The 17,613-nt window shown below is 40.5% G+C and overlaps 4 protein-coding genes across 6 annotated transcripts; 3 read left to right on the plus strand and 1 right to left on the minus strand.

Annotated features, from left to right (window-relative positions):
• The first annotated feature begins 2,682 nt into the window (after positions 1-2,682).
• Positions 2,683-5,682, plus strand: si:ch211-286b5.5 (uncharacterized protein LOC100003596 homolog). The gene is made up of 3 exons (XM_056371848.1): positions 2,683-2,860; positions 3,470-3,596; positions 4,543-5,682. Exons 1-2 carry the CDS (start codon positions 2,771-2,773, stop codon positions 3,593-3,595), a joined length of 216 nt encoding a protein of 71 aa, XP_056227823.1. The 5' UTR covers positions 2,683-2,770; the 3' UTR covers position 3,596; positions 4,543-5,682.
• Positions 5,683-6,732: 1,050 nt separating this feature from the next.
• si:ch211-286b5.4 (afadin- and alpha-actinin-binding protein) lies at positions 6,733-10,337 on the plus strand. The gene is made up of 11 exons (XM_056371840.1): positions 6,733-7,116; positions 7,190-7,258; positions 7,351-7,474; positions 7,585-7,663; positions 7,755-7,875; positions 8,443-8,596; positions 8,759-8,862; positions 8,956-9,117; positions 9,266-9,380; positions 9,482-9,650; positions 10,189-10,337. The coding sequence occupies exons 1-11, from the start codon at positions 6,985-6,987 to the stop codon at positions 10,283-10,285; spliced, it is 1,326 nt and encodes a 441-aa protein (XP_056227815.1). The 5' UTR covers positions 6,733-6,984; the 3' UTR covers positions 10,286-10,337.
• Positions 10,338-10,992: 655 nt separating this feature from the next.
• On the plus strand, positions 10,993-12,561 carry nanos3 (nanos homolog 3). The gene has a single exon (XM_056371844.1). It carries the CDS (start codon positions 11,190-11,192, stop codon positions 11,871-11,873), a length of 684 nt encoding a protein of 227 aa, XP_056227819.1. The 5' UTR covers positions 10,993-11,189; the 3' UTR covers positions 11,874-12,561.
• Positions 12,562-12,670: 109 nt separating this feature from the next.
• On the minus strand, positions 12,671-17,544 carry LOC130166302 (uncharacterized). 3 transcript variants are annotated; one of them, XM_056371833.1, is made up of 9 exons: positions 17,410-17,544; positions 17,155-17,197; positions 16,881-16,987; positions 15,969-16,792; positions 15,265-15,482; positions 14,927-15,093; positions 14,335-14,468; positions 13,556-13,660; positions 12,671-12,930 (listed from the first exon to the last, which is right to left on the minus strand). In XM_056371833.1, exons 2-9 carry the CDS (start codon positions 17,186-17,188, stop codon positions 12,852-12,854), a joined length of 1,668 nt encoding a protein of 555 aa, XP_056227808.1. In that variant the 5' UTR covers positions 17,189-17,197; positions 17,410-17,544; the 3' UTR covers positions 12,671-12,851. The 3 variants fall into 3 exon arrangements, with proteins under 3 accessions (XP_056227808.1, XP_056227806.1, XP_056227807.1); XM_056371831.1 differs by having other exon boundaries at positions 14,927-15,482; XM_056371832.1 differs by having other exon boundaries at positions 14,927-15,482; positions 17,384-17,543.
• Positions 17,545-17,613: the final 69 nt, after the last annotated feature.

Below are 17,613 nucleotides of genomic sequence, written 5' to 3' on the forward strand. Positions count from 1 at the left end.
TGAGGGTGAGAAGCTTTTCAGCCTTTATTGTTCATGGATGTAAAGCAGTGCTGGAAATTATTTAGGCTATTGAATTGTAAGTACTACCTGGTCAAAATCATCAAACATGCCTGCAGCACATGTATTTGTGCACATGCACACTTGTTGCATTTACATTAAGTACATTAGAATCAGGAGAGAACAGCACAATGGACTGTCTTATGAAACTGTCTAATGCTCCTTGTGTTTCACCTGCATTAACGTCACTGTCCTCAGAGCTTTTTTTGATACCTTGTGGTCAGAGGTTTCCCATCCACCCATTTGCAGACACCCTCCTCATCTTGGTCAGTCAGCCCAATGCTGAAAACTTTTTGTTGAATTTAATAACTACCTGCTATTTGAAAGAAAAATTAAGATACATGACACATGTTAATTAAGCATGCATTACGTGAAATATGATGCTGCACATGATAACAAAGATTGTTGTAACTGGTCTGTAACTGGACCATCTCCTCGGGTGACTGTGGGTGACTCTCCAGAGGTGAAAAGGGGCCAGTACACTTTATCAGGCCTGCTTGTTGGTCCTATAGCTTCAGAACATCCTTCCCACCACACCTGCTTGCCTCACCTTTGTGAACAGCTACATAAACACTTTGAGGGAGGCAAAAACCGGCCCTTTAAAACCAATCTTGGGAACTACCAACAGGCAACTGGAATGTAGAGATCTGCACAAAAGGTACCTTACAAGTAAAGTGTGTTGTACATGATTTTATTTATTCACTGTTTCTTACATCCAGAGCAGATTTCTCTATTCCTCTGGCCTTGGTGCATTGCTCATTAGGTGCGCACCAAACTACACGTGGGCCAATTTGGGTGTCCCAGAGTTTTTAGTATTGTGCTGTGTAAAGCCCAGAACAGCCTTGTTTAATTGTCTGAGTGTTTGAACGTGTGGAACAGTGGCCACTGTGGTGTATCCTGATATCATGAGTTGTCCTCCAACAAAACAAGCATCTAGTGGGCATTTGGCCTAAAGCTTTCTTGTATAGATACAAAAGAGAGGTTCGCATTAGAGTTCATCTATAGTTGCTGATGCACCTTCTTTGAAAGAGTTACAGCCGCAATTATCAAGTATATGGTGGCACACAACACTAACATGTAATTCACTAAAAAACACTTAACACATTTAAAGTAGATGAATCCATCAGTCACTACATCTCTGCCACCATAAGGATTTTTTCAGTTTCAAAGCGAATAAACGCCTCATTCACAGAGTACCATACAATTTCTGTATTTTATTCCTCAAGGAGAGTTCTTGTATAGGCACCCAACAGTAAAGTCATATGTCCTCCAAAGAATAGGATGTCTGACAAACAAGAAGTGTTATGTTCACAGGTTTGTGACAGTCAGTTTGTCCCTAATTCACACCAAATGCCTCACAGTGATAGCAACATACAAAAGTAAATACAGAGCGTGCAGTAAAGAAAAATGTCACAATACAACAAACTCTTAAAATATGACAAGGTATTGCAGAAGTAAAAAAGAAAACATAATTCCTCTCGTCCATTTCATGACAGAAAAAAGGTGATATGGAAATGTATATATAAGGTGGTATAGAAATGTATATGTAATGTATATCTTATATGTACTAGTATAAGATTCAACACAATTAGGTCTGATCTACAACACCGTGAAGCCAATGAAATGTTTCCTCCAAAGGGACAACTAATGACTTTGATGATCCCCTGAGTTTTCCTCTGCTGCCACCATGAGGTTTATAGAGTGAAATGTCTCAACAACTTCTGACATGAACTCACATGAACTAGGGAAAATGTTGGGCTGAAACCATTTTCCTTACAACTCGGTATGTCAGATGTATTTTTCACAGGAAAACCTTTTCAAATCCTGTCCTTCTGTGCAAGAAAATGTATTTTATTTATCATTATTGCACAGACATGAAACCATGCCTGGCTAACTATCTGATATACTTATCACACTGAAAGGCAATGTTAAAATAATGTGATTATATTTGCCACTCTGCTGCTGTTGTGTGCATGTGTGCAGTGATCTGAGAATTTAAATAGAATTTTTGTTATTTACCACTGACAATTGTCTTTTGTCTCTTGTTTGGTTAACAATATGGTGGTACATAAGATATATTTAAGTTGCCTGGTAATGATTCACCTCATAAATCATGACATATTTATTTCCCTTTCACAATAACACACACAATATTACACCCACTGTTCATAACAATAATAAATGTAATTTGCAACAGGGGTATTACTGATATTGCTGTTCCTCATTCTGGATAAAACATGACATCAGCTTGCATCCAAATTATGTGGTTTTACTCACCCTCTCCTACCTACCTGCCTGTCTGTCTGGTGGTATGAGTTTCTATAAAACCATGACCGCTTTAGCATGTAATGATTAACAGCACAAAATTTACCCTCATATTTAACTTTTTTACTTAAAATTGTTTAAACGGGTGTAAGCTAAATGAGGTGGTGAACAATCATTGTGCTGTGGCTGAAGGTCACAGTAAACTTTGCTGCTTTGCTCTCTAGGAAACTCAAAATAATGGCCAGTGTGTGCAGGGGCGCGGCTTCAGCTTCACTTTTTGATTGACAGACCTAGAGCCCAATAGAATGGCTCGCTGGCACAGAAGGGGTGGGGCACTGAGTGACCAAAGTTTCCCACTCGGGTTTAGGGAAGTTGGGGTTAATTTCCGCTCGGTAGTGGCCGTTCATCTATAGCAGCCGTCAACTCCTCTCTGCCGACAGCCGTCGTCATGTCCAACAACAATGCCAGCAACAATTTAATTATCGCTCAGAGGGCCGTGAAGCAGCTCCGGTTAGAGGCCAGTATCCGGAGGATCAAGGTACGAACCCCTCAACACTGACACACAAACACGGAAGACTGAGCTAGTCCACTGTTGAATGGCGGAGACAAACGGTTACAGAAATGACACAGAGTGGACCCCTACATCTTAGGTTCAACGAATTGGTCCAACAAGTTACACATGTGACACATAAACTGGTTTGGGGTTGACTAAACGACAGCTATGAGCGAACAAGCTTCTTCCGTGTTTAACGGCTGTCACTGTCTGTTTTGGGAAGTCGTAACCACTTTAAAGTGTCAGCGGACCCACAGAAGTGATACGTTTATAAAAGTTAAACTTCGTAGTGTTAGTTATCTAAAGGAAACAGCTTAATATTTCATTCAAGTAACGTAGTGGACGCACCCATTCGTGTATTGCGCCGTTGCTTGCAAATTATATGCAAAAAGGTGCCAGTTAGTCAGTGTACGAGAAGGAGAGAATGAGAATGGGTAGTAATAGAGTTTGACAGCAGGCCAGCTGGGGCATTACAAATACTGTACATGTGATAGGCTTTTTGTGCGCGCACACACACACACACACACACACACACACATATGCACACGCACACACGCACACGCGCGGGCCATCATCTTATGTCTGGCTCTGCAGGTGTCCCAGGCTGCTGCTGAGCTGAGAAACTTCTGTCTGCAAAATGCCTCCAAGGACCCTCTCCTGGTCGGGGTCCCCTCCAGTGATAATCCCTTCAGACCTCCCAAGTCCTGCTCCCTGTTCTGAGGTAGGCCTGCTCTTTCCTTCACTGACACACCAGCTGGGGAGATAAGCTGTACAATTAATTACACCAGGGAGGAAATTAATTACACCTTCACATTCAGTTTAGACTAAATCAGTCAGCTAATTTCAGGCAGGTGCTACACAAGAACTTGTGTAAAATGTTTAATATTTGACATGAGTAGAGCTGCAATGATAAACCCATTAATCTATTAGTCAACTGAAAGAAACTTAATTGCCAACTATTTTGATAATCGAGTTTTGGTCGAATCCTTTAAGTCAATTTTCAAGTAAAAATGTCATAAAGTTGATGGTCCCATATTCTCAAAAATCAATGAATCGTTTTATCTAGAAAATGTCAGAAAATAACAGAAAATGGTCATCACAAAGCAGCAACTCCTAACATTGGAGAAGCTGGAATAAGAAAATATTTGGTATTTTTGTTTAAATAATTTAATAATTAACCGATTATCAGAATAATTTGCTTAATTTCAGTCAAATGACTGTTTGACAAATTGTGTCAGATGCAATTATGTTGCTAAATTATAAATTGTTATTTTTCAATCTAGTCAGTAGTCATTTCTCAAGCAAAAATGCGTTTGAGGGCTCCAGCTTCTATGAGTTTGATGCTTTCCTAGTCTTATCATACTTATTAGTCTTATTGCATCTCTCGCAACAAGTGTTGAACTGTTGTTATAATTGTGAGGTTTATTCAGATTTAATCAAGTCATAGTTGTACTTTACATACATTGAATTAGGTCACCAATCTTCCCAAACCAATAAGAACAGGGAACAGACAATTTGACTGGTCACAGTAGGAAAAGCAACAGTAACGATGGCTTGGTTCTATTGAAACAGCGAGCCAGCATGCACAATACCAGGTCACTGAAACTGAGAAACTGATACATTTTTAATCTGTACTTCAATTGTCTCTGTTTTTCTGTCTACAACAGAAAGAAACAAAGAGGATTGGCAAATTTCCCCATCGAAGGCTTTCTTCACTTCTACTTGATGTCTCTGTAGATCTATCAGCTCCTCTTGGGATGATGCAACATTGGAATTGGGTGGCGTGGGGTTGGGGTTGGGGTTTGTCCACTTGTTTGCCAAAACTAACGGTCTCATAACACCCATCTGTTACATTAAAGCAGGGCCAAACTACATGTTCAAAAAAATTGTTATTGACACTAGCCTGACTAATGATTAAGCTGTCCTTAGTTTACCTAGTGCTTAACATGCCCCGTGTCAGTTTACTGACTTAACAGTGTCTGTCTCGAGTCAGTGAAATGCAGTCCATGTGATTTGCTACGGAAAGTACAACTTCCTTTTATATTTTGTGTGGAAGGTGGAGAAACTATCAAATATTAATTTAAACCAGGTGCTGTTTCAAGAATAAGAACATGTTGTGTTAAATATATGCATATATATATATATATGTATGTATATATATATATAATATATATATATATATATATATATACATACATATATATGTATAGATACACTGTATTTCATGTTGTGTCTTTACAGAACACTAACTGTGTATGTGGCCAACAGACATACTACTAGCTTCTGAGCTAAAATGATTGGTGTCTTAAACTACTCATATATTTGTGGCAATAGTAAATGTGTTACTACTACTCTGAGGTACAATAACACGGTACAGACTTTTAACACTTTCAGTGCAGGGCATATGATTGTTGATTAACTGTTCATCCAGTCATTTTTGTGTATATATTTAACAGCCTGTTAAGGGTGCTTTTATTAGCCTATATCTGTTCCTGTCTTTAATTTAAAAAAAACATGTCAAGGCCTTACACTATTTGGATAGTGAAACCTAGTAGTAAATTTGATGTATATCACTTTAGATACATAGATGTTCACTTTAGATACACAGATGTTCATAGTTATTCAAAACGTCCAAATATTGTTTGTATTTAATGAAAAATGCTGCAGTGACTTGTTGCAATAATCAATTTCCACACTGGAATCATGCTCGGATCAACCAAAACTTTTACTACTGTTAGCCTTTATCTTTCTTAACTTTGCTACTGTGGGCAGCCTTTTAGAAATTAAATGACGTTTTTGGACAAGAATTGGTGTGTGTGATTTTTTTGAATATCAAACCTTTGTGCAAATGACGTAGGAAAAACAATTCTTCTCAAGTATCACTTTATCATTTCAACACCTTTCAACTGTTTCTCATACTTTGACTCATAAGCCCTCGGTTTACAGATGATATCATTCATGCATAAAATCATCTGAATCTGGCCGTAGTAAAGTGAATTGGGTCTGTTAAGTAGGCCAGTAAACTGCTGGACTCAATTTACTTGGTCAAATAATTTTGTACTTAACTACAAATAATGACCACGCTGTGAAAAATCTACAGGATAATTCCAGACAGGCAGCAACATTAACTCACCGTAAATTCGTGTGAATCACGATGTGTCAACTTTGGGTCGTTATTCATGTCCAGAGATGGTCCTGGAGGATTTCCAAACTGATTTATTGATATTGATTTGTAATATATATGTTAAGAAAAACTAAAGGTGTTGGAAAAATCTTTTGTTTGCTCCATTTATGCTCTTGACAATAGCAAGCTCAAATTCCCTTAACAGGTTGACACCACATGCTGACATAATGTGAAATTTGGGACATACAATAGTTTCATGCTCCATAGATGATTTGATAAATGCTAATCTTATAAATCAGCTGAGTGTGTAGGTCCAAATCTGGGTGTGTCTCACAGATTCTCAGGTTTACTCCTCCCATCATCCTTTTTATTTATTTATTTTTTAAATATGACCCACAACACCGTCAGAAGCCACCTTATATAAAAAAAAGAAGTAGATAATATGAAACCTGAGCACAAGTTAAAGTTTGGTAAGAAGCAGTTTGACTGAATCATTTTAAATCCTGAAGCTTCCTTGTTTCAGCCCAGTGTCAGTTGTAATTAGCAGAAGTGCCATCACCTGGAAGTAAAAGAGGCAGCAGCTGCCTGAGGAAGTTTTCCTGCTCAGGTGAGCCACTACATGTGAACTGAACAGTTGTTCCTGTAGTAAGGTTTGTCACTTACAGTATTCAAAGTTCATATTTGCGCAGAAATATTAGTGCACCTGTTGTGTAGATCCTGTGGAGGTGCAAACCAGTTTGATTTGCATGGGAATAAACTGTCCTTTTGTTGCTTATATGTGAATATGGGATCCAGATGGCTTCCAGGTTTGTCCAGAGGCAAGTTGGAAGACACCAGGACTACTCAGGTAATAACATCCCCTTTCGCCTGAAATGTAGATACATGATCCAAAACCTCCAGCCCAGTGGTGTTGGAAAAACAATCCATTCAAACTTGATACAACTTCCTTTCCCATCACTTACCAGCATCGTTTTGTCCTTTGTTCATGCTTCTCTTGTCTACTACAGGCAACTACCTGCTTAGGGAGCCCAGCCCCAACTCTCTGAATGAGCTCTCTCCCAGTGCCTCCTGGTGGTTTGACAGGGAGGAGCACAGAGAGCAGGGAGACTCACTCAGAGTAAGTGAAAAAGAAGTGAATGAAATAGTGCTGCTACTTTCTAGGGGGAAAAAAACTAACTTGTATCTTGTAGGAGCAACTGAAGGAGATGGATGAACATGTGACCAGGCTCCAGGACATGCTGAGGTGTGAGCAGGCAAAAGTAAGGTGTACACGTCCTATGACATGCACTGTGGAATATATTATTATTAACAGAACACCTCCCCCCCAAACGCTTCCTTTTCTGCTTGCCAGTGCACCCGTCTGCAGTTGCGCAATAACCAGCAGGAGGCAGAGCTGAGACGTCGAGAGCAGCACAGCAACAGACTGAGGGAGCGAATGTCACAGCTCACTGACAGACACAAGGAGAGAGGACCCTGTGAGGCACACACAGATTAATCCACAGAATAAACCACAAGGCTATTTGCTGATAGATGAAACATTTACTAAAACCACTCAAAATTTACCACCTTGCATTTTCCTTTACAGCTATAGAGGTGTTGAACTTTCCACCTGGAGGCCGAAGCAAACGAGAACAGCCAATCAGATCATTAAGGTCTGCTGCAAAGTAGGTTGGCTGTTATTATCATGTCCCTTCTGGTCTTTTCCTGTCATTCCCCACCTCCTTCTAATCCTAACTTGCTCTCTCCGCCTTGTAGACGAGAAGAAGCAGCACTACGCCTGATGCTGGAGCGCAGAGAAGCAGAGCTCAGAGAGGCGATGAAGCTGCGCCACAGCCTCACCACTTTACTTCATGCACTCAGAGGCGACATGGAGCAGGTAAGGAAGAGAGACTTTAACTAAGGCTAGTGACAGTTAGTAACGGATTTTGGTCTGCTAAAGACCACGTTAATATATTAGAAAAGGATGATTTTAAAATGGACAGGTATAAATAATCTCACCTCGAGGTTTATATCATCTGTATCACTCAATCTTCCTCAGCCGATGATGCAGCAGCAGACTTTGTCCAGTTGTCATATACATAGATGTTTAAATTTACATTTTTTTTCCTGACCATTTATGGATATTTTGACCATTTTGGCTTAAAGGCTGAGTTTGAAAGTTAATTTTTGATCTTGGATACAGCCATTGACAAAACAGTCCCAAGACAAGATTCATTTCTTAGCTGTTCATCCATTGAAACTTTAAGCCACCATGAAAAATGGCAACAGAGCAGTTGGAATGAGTGTAAAGGAATCAAAAGCTCTAACACAGCCCCTAGACGAACCTTGTAGTAAGGTTGTTTTGTCAAGTACTGTTTCCAACAACGCCCACGCAGTCTTGAAAGTTATAATGCTGAACCAAAGATAAGTATTCAACATAACAAACCAGTCTCACCTTTTAAAGACGCTGTCGGACTCGGTGGATATTCAGGATGTGGCAAAAAACAAAGACAAAAAGTTGGATCAAGCTGAGGTAGTGCTTGGTGACCATGTGACAGGAGGTGTGGTTCAGAGTTGGAGGAAGGTGCAGAGGAGCCTGGGCGACGTCCTATCTGAAGGTCAACACCGACTTCACAAATAACAATCTTTAAATTGACCCAATAATTTGTTGTGCCTTTTTATGATGACCATAGCGAGTTTTAATTTAGTTTTGCCAAACCAGTGATTGAGAAACACAAGTCTAAAGAATACAATGAACATGTGGCGTTTCCTGAAAGTAGGTCACGCTGGTGTTGGTACTGACCATGACAAGCTGTTGGCTCAACTAGAAACTGAACTGAAAGAGAGTCAACAGCTCGTCAGATTACAACAGCAACTGTTGCAGGTACAATTCTCTATCATCCATACACACACTTTCTCATATGAACCTTTTTGTAGTGTCCGACTTAGAACCACACTCCTTGGTTTCTGTCTGTAGGGCAGCCTTGCCTCACCTGTCCCCTCTGAACTGGCTGATTCTTACTTTTTGGAAGAGTGGGAACGTCTTCAGGTGCGGTGGGCAGAGCTCGATCATCAGAGGAGGACTTTTGAAAGAGAGAGGCAGTCCTTCACCAACGCTGCCATCCGACTAAGCCATGAGGTGAGAAGAAAATGAAGCACGGACGACTGTTAAAGGATGTATGACAACCGCTTGGATCATTTTGTCATATGCTGGAGGTCGTTTCTGATTTAGGCTGGGGGATGTTACTGTTACTATTACTGTGTAAATTGTATTTTATTGTCTACAGCGGCGTGATTTTGAGCAACAGAAGGCCTCTCTCATGAAGCAGCAGTATTTGTGTGACTCACCTGTGTTTGGTAAAGGAGCACCAAGTGCCAACAGAAGAGACAGCACTGCACTCAGTGAGTATGCAGGGGTGGAATGGTAAGAGGCTGATGTTTTTAATGTGGTGAAATGATTTTACTCCAAAAGCCCTAAACGCATCATTTGTATCTGACTCTAGATTTCTCAGGTTTGGGGCCCACCAGCGTGTCTGGTTGTCTTCCTGTCACTCCATCGTCCACCGGGTCAGCGACAGCTGCTCTTTCTGCGTTACATCAGGGAAGAGTCAGCGTTCAAACTCCGAGCACTCCTGAGCTCTACACTGCCCTCAATCTATCGTACAACTGCAGGTAAGTCAAGACCCAATCTGACAGCAGGTGTTTGTAGATCCAATCTGGATCAATATAACTATACATCAAAAATGCAAAGTATTAACTGCAATATTATGTTATGTTATTGAATCATGAATATATTGACCTGCAACAACAGTATCATATAGGCCAAATATGAATTGTGTTTTTTAGGTCTGGCTTTTTCTTACAATCTTTGTCTGCCCTGATACTCTATTCCTGTGCTCCCTCTTTGTCAGTTACTTTATTTAATGAGTACAATCTGGTTTTGTTGTTGCTGTTCGGTTAACATTTATCCAACAGTGTGCACTATACATGCAAATAAGTTGAATTTCTACATGCTCCAGTTTGACCCAACAAGCTGACATAAATGTTTACACTAACAGTTAATTCATAAGGCAAACGTCAATATGAAGGCATGAGATTTTTACACTGTATGAGTCCTACATGTAAAGCTCCATTTGCACTTGTTAGACCAAACTTTGTTTTTATGTTCCTACTTTACTGCTGTTATTACTTGACTCCTCTTGTCCTTCAGAGCCACAGAGGTTGATCACCAGTCAGAGACATGGGACGGCAGGGCAGACAGGATAGTGCACACACCACGGGCCCCACACCTGGACTGGTCATTTTAATACACTGCAGTCGCTACAGTAAATTTAATATTTTCTCTTTTTAAAATCATCAATAAAGACTGAATATATGTGTATATGTGTATTTTTTCCATTTTGACATGGCACTATTTGAGTGTGATGATAAATGGATTTTGGCTGTTGTGACCAAGTATTGCCAATACAATAAGCTTTCTTATGGTGGCATATTATGACTGGTGGGAATTTTATCCTGTACCTAAAAATAGCTCTGAAATAGCAGAATACAAAATTCAAATACAAGGTCACTTTAAATACCACATTTTCTTGACACATTGTCCATGTGAGGGTAACAATGTAGCGTAAAGGTAGATAGGATGGTGGGTGGAGGGGTTGTTTTGTTTTCAAAATGTTGTATGTATAGTCATTATGTTAAAATATGACTATTGTATTAATTTAATTAGTGTAAAAAGCAGGTGACATGGTGATGTTCTGCTTTATAGGGACGTGTAATATCTGGTGCCTCCTTTGTGTCTGATTCTAACTTCCAGTTCTAAGCCTCTACATCTATTGTTATTTGAACACTCTGCTTTACTTGCTTTCCTTAACTCATCATTTATATGAGATTTAATATTAAAAACAAAAAGTCAAAAAATGATAAACTATGTGGCACCTTGCTGTGCAAGCGGGGTGTGAGTGTGCATGAGGATGAAGTTGAGAAGTTAACTGACCTGCACGCCTGCTGCATGAGCTCATGTGATTGGCTGCAGGCACCGTGGGGAGTGTGTCCTTGATCACCACTTGTACTCAATTACCAATCACAACTTTATTATGCGCGCCTGGCGCCGTGTGTCTGCAGTCATTTACATCGTTATTCCAAAGACCAAAACTCGATCGTCTCATTAGGGTGAGTCTGGCAGACCAAGCGAAAAAACGAGAAGGTGCTAGAATGAACCTTATGGTTTGGAGTCTCTTTCAGCACCAGCCGCGCTTCATGGAGTCCGACAGCAACAGTTTCCAGCCCTGGAGAGACTACATGGGACTGTCGAACACAATCAGAGAGATCCTGGCACGGAACACCGCCACTGAGTCCTCACTGCCAGCCCTCTCGCACTCGGAATCTGATGATCTGTGCAAGACTTCGGTATCTGTGCGCAATAATGCAGTTATCCAAAGTGGCAGTGGGGAAAACTGTGCGCCAGGTGAATTTGCAGCGCCAGGTTCCGTTACTCAACAGCACCTGGCTCATGGTTTGTGGCAAGCACCAGACTCCGTTCGTGATGATACGCCCGATGCGGTGGATTTTAAACCAGTGTCAAAACCTCCGGGATCCCGGGGGCCAAAAGATCGCAAGAAGACGTCTAAGACGACTCGTTTCAAAACACCTGAGCCGCCAGCGACACCTCCATCCCCTGAGCGCGTGTTCTGCAGCTTCTGCAGGCACAACGGGGAGTCGGAGCTGGTTTACGGATCTCACTGGCTGAAGAACCAGGCAGGAGAGGTTTTGTGTCCATATCTGCGGCAGTATGTGTGTCCCCTCTGCGGAGCCACGGGGGCCAAAGCTCACACCAAGCGCTTCTGTCCGAGGGTGGACAGCGCGTACAGCTCCGTGTACGCCAAGTCCAGACGCTGAGCCAGCAGGTGGCAGGTAGCTTTAAGACACTGCACAGAGGGCGGAATCCTATTTATGTGTGATTTTTTTGTTTAATAGCATTAGTGTGGTTTTGCTTTTGAGTGTTTTGGTTTGGATTTCATTTGCATGCTTTGGTGTGTTTTGCTTGAAGCCGTCTGATTGGAGTTGTTTTGCAGCTGGTCTTTTGTCGGCCTAGCCTACTTTGACAGCGTCTGTTTTGGAGTTGGTGGATTTCGTGAGGTAATTTTATCTAGCAGGACGACTGCCAGATATTATGTTTGGGAGAAGAAGAAAAAACATGTTTCAAAGGAAAATGTATGTTTGTTTTACATATTTTTAAAACGTGGCCGACTGATGTCCAACTTCATATTTCCTGCCCATGCATTGAAGGATTGTAACACTATCAAAACTTTATAAGACCTACAGTTATCAGTAATAACTTAACCACAGCATGTAAACATCATGTGACCATGTCAAAATTTTAAATTTTTTAAAATATGAGTGACTTGTTCTTGTTCTGAGATGTTCCTGAGGCATGTTATTTTATTTTGAATATTGTATGTGTGGTTCTTCTAAAAATGCCGTTTCAGCTCTTCTCACTTTGTGAAAAAACTTTGTTAAAATTTCTGTGAATATTCTTGTATGCCAGAAGTTATACATGTCTAAAGTGACTAAATCTGCGTTTGTATGTGTTGTCATCACTCTCCATTCTTTTAAAATCTTGAACAGAATAATTAAGCCTGCCATGAAGGGCAGATTAACCTCTCAACAAATCATTAATTCCAGATATTTGCATATCAGATTACTGACTTAATAGACAACAGCAAGCTTTAATTTGGGAGAACCAAAACATCAAAGCCATTAAACTCAACATTCCAATAGATTCATAATGAAATATTAAAGGTTTGTATCAGGCCACAAGTGCCTTCATTACCCATGAACCAGTGGGGCAACAGTAAACTCAGGACGGCGGGTATCTCAACGGTTGGAGCTCCTTGGAGTTTTACTGCCACGTCGTAGGTTCTCCAGCTCCCTATGTGTGGCCATGACCTTTCGACTAGGAGAGAGAAACAAGAGGACAGATGCTGATTGTCAGGTCTGTGAACAATTCAATGTTTTTTTTTGTTTGTTTTTTTACCAGAATAGGTTTTTACAATAAGTAGTGTTCAGTAAAGGTTGAGTGACAAGGGGGAGGGCTATAATAGGTAGGAGGAGGAGGAGTGTGAGAGAAAAGCCAAAGAATAAGTATTTCACCACCACATGTTCAAATTAGCAAATAAATACATTCCTCCTTTTTAATCCAAATCTCAAAAAACATTGTGACAACAAATTGTCAAGTCGTTTCTAATATTTTTGTTTCTCCCCCAAATCTTAAAATTTATGGACCAAGGAATTATATCAGCAGACAAGGTGCAGTGTCCCTGTGGTGGCCTTTGCAAAAGGTGCCAAGCAGTCTACAGCTGACAGAGCTGACTACACACTCCAACCAATCAGAGCACACAGAAAAATGTGAAAAGTGGCTGAAACTGACCAATGGTATTTCAAGTAAAAAGTTCAACTCTGGGAGGAGAGACAAGCATGCTGGTGCTCTATGCAGGGGGGAGGTTAGAAAAAAGGACAAAAGAATAAAAAAGGGGGATCAAAAACAGATTAAATGGATAAAGAGAATTTAATTTACTAACTTTAGAGAGGAGAGTTCTCTGATGAGCCCACAGATCAGGTCTGTGGCATCTTCATGACAGTCTGAGGAACCAGCATCTGCCTCCTTCTCCATCAACACCTCCTCACTGTATGTGGAGAAAGTAAAAAAGTTGGATAGGAAAAGAGAGGTGTATAAGCTTGTAACATCCTTTATGTCACAGGAAAAATTTAGTTAAAAATATTGATGTCCTCTTGAAGATAAAGAATAAAAAATTAGGCAAAATTAAACATGTTTATCTGAATTGACCAAGTGCTTATGGGATTTAAAGGTCACGTATTATAACATTTTCTGGTGTTTTATTTGAAGTTTTGATATAAATAAGAAAATATATTTGTGGATTTTAGTACCAAAAACCATCTCAGTGTAGTTTTACATCTCTGGAGGCTCTGAGCTTCTCTTCTGATTGGCTGACCGATTACTGCGTGATCAAATAAAGACAGCAGATTTCTGGTAAACACTCAGAAAAAACAAATCCTGCAAGGCTGGACACTGGGTCCAGATGGGCCCCGCTGGGGGCATAGGTGAGGGTGGTTACTGGTTTGTTGTGACATCACAAAGTTACAGAAGTCCTGATAGCCTGTTTTTATGGTCAGTTTCTGAATACGGGCTGAATGGATTTTGTCCATGGATTGCACAGTTTGATACGTTCACAGTATTAATATAGAACCTACCCTGCTTTATAATAAAATAAAAAAACAAACATGGGCATCTCACTTTCTACAATATGGAACCTTTAAACCCTCTCCCCAGCTTCCTTACATCAGTACAATCGTGTTCAGCTGCGAGTCCGACACGTAATCTAAGCTTCCAGATCCATACGGGTCAGTGGTGTCCCTGGTCTTAGTGCGCTCAGTGTTCTCAGTAGAAGGACCACGTTCATCATCAGGATCACACTGTTGGCAACAAAAATAAATCAAAATAAACTGTTAAGGCAGTAAGAGTGACAGCAACGGCCTTTCACAAAGTATTAGTTGCAGTATTTTCCATTAAATACTTATTAAACTCATTGAACTAAGATGTCTATAAAAACTTACAGATACTGTATGTATGTAATCTATGTAAGAGAAAAGTGAAAACACCAATCACAAATTGAGAGAGCCTAATGTAACATTGTCAGATTGCTTGTTTTGTCCAACCAACAGTTCAAAACCCAAAGATATTCAACTGCTCATGATAAAATACAGAGAAGAGCAACAAATATTCACATTTGAGGGGCTTGACCCTGCAAATATTTAGTAGTTTCTTTTGATAACTGGCTACTACTAGTCGTGTTGACTGACATTATGAGCTTCACTAAACTAGTGTTTTTCCCTATCAATCTTGGTTATTAGGTTCTGGAGCCACCACTCACACTCTCTTTCCTTTCTGAGCCAGGTGACCCTGCAGCTTCACAAAGCTCAAAGGAGCCACAGTTTAATCCTCCTGGCTGGTTGAATGTGGATGAAGATCCCTCTGCTTCAACTCCAACATCGGCATCAGCCATCATCTTTTCTTTCCCCTCAGATCTTGTTTTGGTCCCTGTATGCACATGCAGAGAGGAAGCCTCACTGTCATCCTTCTTCTCAGATTCCTCACTTTGAGTTGGGTTAGTGTATAAACCGACAGCAGGACTACAGTCTACTTCTGTCGACCGATCTTCTCCTTCTTTCCTTGTTTGTTGTGTCTCAGGTGTTTGAGTCGTAATCTCACTTGTACTTCCCGCGAGTTCCCGTTGTTGCTCCCGATTCCCCAAATGCTCCTCCACTTCATCCTGTGCGGGTTGATCTGACTTTGGCTCACTAGTTTGTTCTGGACCAGCCTCTGTGCCTCCTTCAGCCTCACAGCTCTTTCCCTCTGAGCAGCCTGGATCACACACGGTACCGGTACTGTCTGAGGTTGTGACAGCGATGTGGACTTCAGTTTCTGCCCTGTGTGTTAACAAACAATGTTATCATCAAAGAGGAGATTATATTTGGACCTGTTACTGTAATAGAGTGTCTTATTGGTTGTATGTTTGTGTGTTTTGGAGTGTTTCTAAGTCTGTTATTTCACTTAAACTCTTCTTGAGTTTTTACTGAAGCAGTGTACATAACTATAGTTGAAATGCATACATCCTAGATTAAAGATGATGTTGATTTGTCATAAGCCCATGGCAGAGAAGTTTGCAAGGAAGGAAGGAAGTAAGGAATTGTGCACTTTATTTTGCAATTTCCAATTTTTCAAATTAAAACCAGTTTTACTCAAGTGGATTTTTAAACCTGTAATTCTACTGTAAGTAAACTATAATTAGTCTAACAATACTTAATTCGTACATGAAGCAAATCTTCTTGTCAATAACCCAAAAATTAAACTGTGAACATAGAAATTTTTTATATTCAACATGCAGTTTGGATTCCTCACAACATGATGCTGACCTGTCATCCCCTCCACAGATATTGGACTGAAGTTTTATCTCTGCTTTCCTCTGCTCAGTGATACGGTCTGCTGGGATGGATAGAGGTGAGGATGGACAGAGGAGTGAAGATATAATCTCTTCCTGAGCTGCAAGGTCAGCTGTGTTACTATTATAAATTTGCTTCTCAACTCTCTCCATTCTGTTCTGCCCTTTTTCAGGCTTTTGTGTCTGCAAAAAATGACTCCGCTCCCTCTCTGTCAGACCACACATGCCCATCCTTCGCTTTTTTTTGGCCGGTAAGCCCGCTTCTGCCTCCTTTGTGATTTCCTTGACATCAGCCATGCATGTGTTGGACGTGTCTTCCTGGCTGGTTTCATGGTTTCTCTCCAAATTACACTGAGAGTTATCCTTTGCATCTAGTTGCTCCACCAAAGCAGGTGCACACGATCCATCACCCTCTTCAGAGGTTGGCAAGAAGACCAGGAGTTGATCAGTGCATGTTTGAGATGGTGATCCAATACCTTCCTGTGGAGTTATTTCCTCCATCCCACTCTTGTTGGTGACATTATCATTATGTACTCTAAAGCACTCCAACTCAGAATCATTATTGGGTCTGGTGACAGTGGTTTCTTCTTGCCCTTCAAAAGCGTTAACTATCACATTTGTTACATACACATTTGTTTCTTCTGCATGTCTTTCTTCTTTGAAATCATCTTGTTTGGTGAGACAGGGTGGTCCGACTGCCTGATCCTGTTGATTTGTAATAAGAGCACCGTCCTGCAGAGGGGACTGGGAATGCTGTAGTGGTGTGCCAACCATTGTTGTATTATTTTCTTCCCTGTCCTGACATTTAAAAAAAAAAGAGAATGACTTCAGTTTGCCTTGATGCAGTGAAAAATGCAGTGGGTTTAGCCTCAATCACCTAAATCACCTGTTGATGGAGAGTAGCCTGATCACTGTCGGTCTGGGAAACTTCATCACTTGGACATTCCCTCTTCCTTGACCTGAGGGACCGAGGCTGGGTTGGAGCTACGCCATCTTAAAACGGAAGGACCAACTCTTTTTATCAAAGACTGTGATGGGGAATCACTAGAGCTCATTAACACTTAAACTGAGCTTGATATTAATAAAGTGAAACAACTCACAGCCTATAAAACTGAATTTGTCATTAAGTAAGTATTATGTGACAAAAGCATCTCCTTTACCGCTGCTGCTTATCTTTCCTTTCCCTTTGGCCATCTCCTCTTCCTAAAAAGGAAAAATAATTTAATAAAATGCGTTGTGAGAAATTTTACATAAAGCTACCAAAAATACAGCTTTTCGTTGCTATGTTTGATGGTTAGCTTACAGCCAACTATGAATAATTTATGACATTTCTTCTCAAAACAATTAATGTATTTATTAGCTAGCTAACATCAAATAAGTTACACTTACTCAATAAAGAAAGTTAAAGATATGACCTGTGCACTTGTTGAAGTTCAAATAACCAATTCCTGATTAGATGAATTTCCAGATACTTGTAGCGAGTGATAAATTAGTTGTTTTCTCACGGTCATACTACAACTGCCCACCTGAGCCGTAGACTCAAGAGACGTATCGTTACGTCGAGGTTTACGTCAATAACGGGCGTGTGTCGTCTAGCCGTAAAGCGCGATGTGCGTTGC

The sequence above is a fragment of the Seriola aureovittata genome, chromosome 3 (assembly GCF_021018895.1).
Source record: "Seriola aureovittata isolate HTS-2021-v1 ecotype China chromosome 3, ASM2101889v1, whole genome shotgun sequence".
Lineage (NCBI taxonomy): Eukaryota > Metazoa > Chordata > Actinopteri > Carangiformes > Carangidae > Seriola > Seriola aureovittata.

Coding starts and splice junctions, on each gene's coding strand:
- si:ch211-286b5.5 (XM_056371848.1), top strand. CDS start 2,771: ATGTCCAACAACAATGCCAGCAACAATTTAATTATCGCTCAGAGGGCC. Junction 2,861..3,469: donor CCAGTATCCGGAGGATCAAG/GTACGAACCCCT, acceptor CTGGCTCTGCAG/GTGTCCCAGGCTGCTGCTGA.
- si:ch211-286b5.4 (XM_056371840.1), top strand. CDS start 6,985: ATGCTTCTCTTGTCTACTACAGGCAACTACCTGCTTAGGGAGCCCAGC. Junction 8,597..8,758: donor GGGCGACGTCCTATCTGAAG/GTCAACACCGAC, acceptor TCCTGAAAGTAG/GTCACGCTGGTGTTGGTACT. Junction 8,863..8,955: donor TACAACAGCAACTGTTGCAG/GTACAATTCTCT, acceptor TTCTGTCTGTAG/GGCAGCCTTGCCTCACCTGT.
- nanos3 (XM_056371844.1), top strand. CDS start 11,190: ATGAACCTTATGGTTTGGAGTCTCTTTCAGCACCAGCCGCGCTTCATG.
- LOC130166302 (XM_056371831.1), bottom strand. CDS start 17,188: ATGGCCAAAGGGAAAGGAAAGATAAGCAGCAGCG. Junction 14,469..14,926: donor GCTCAGAAAGGAAAGAGAGT/GTGAGTGGTGGC, acceptor TGTTGCCAACAG/TGTGATCCTGATGATGAACG. Junction 13,661..14,334: donor CTGAACACGATTGTACTGAT/GTAAGGAAGCTG, acceptor CTCCACATACAG/TGAGGAGGTGTTGATGGAGA.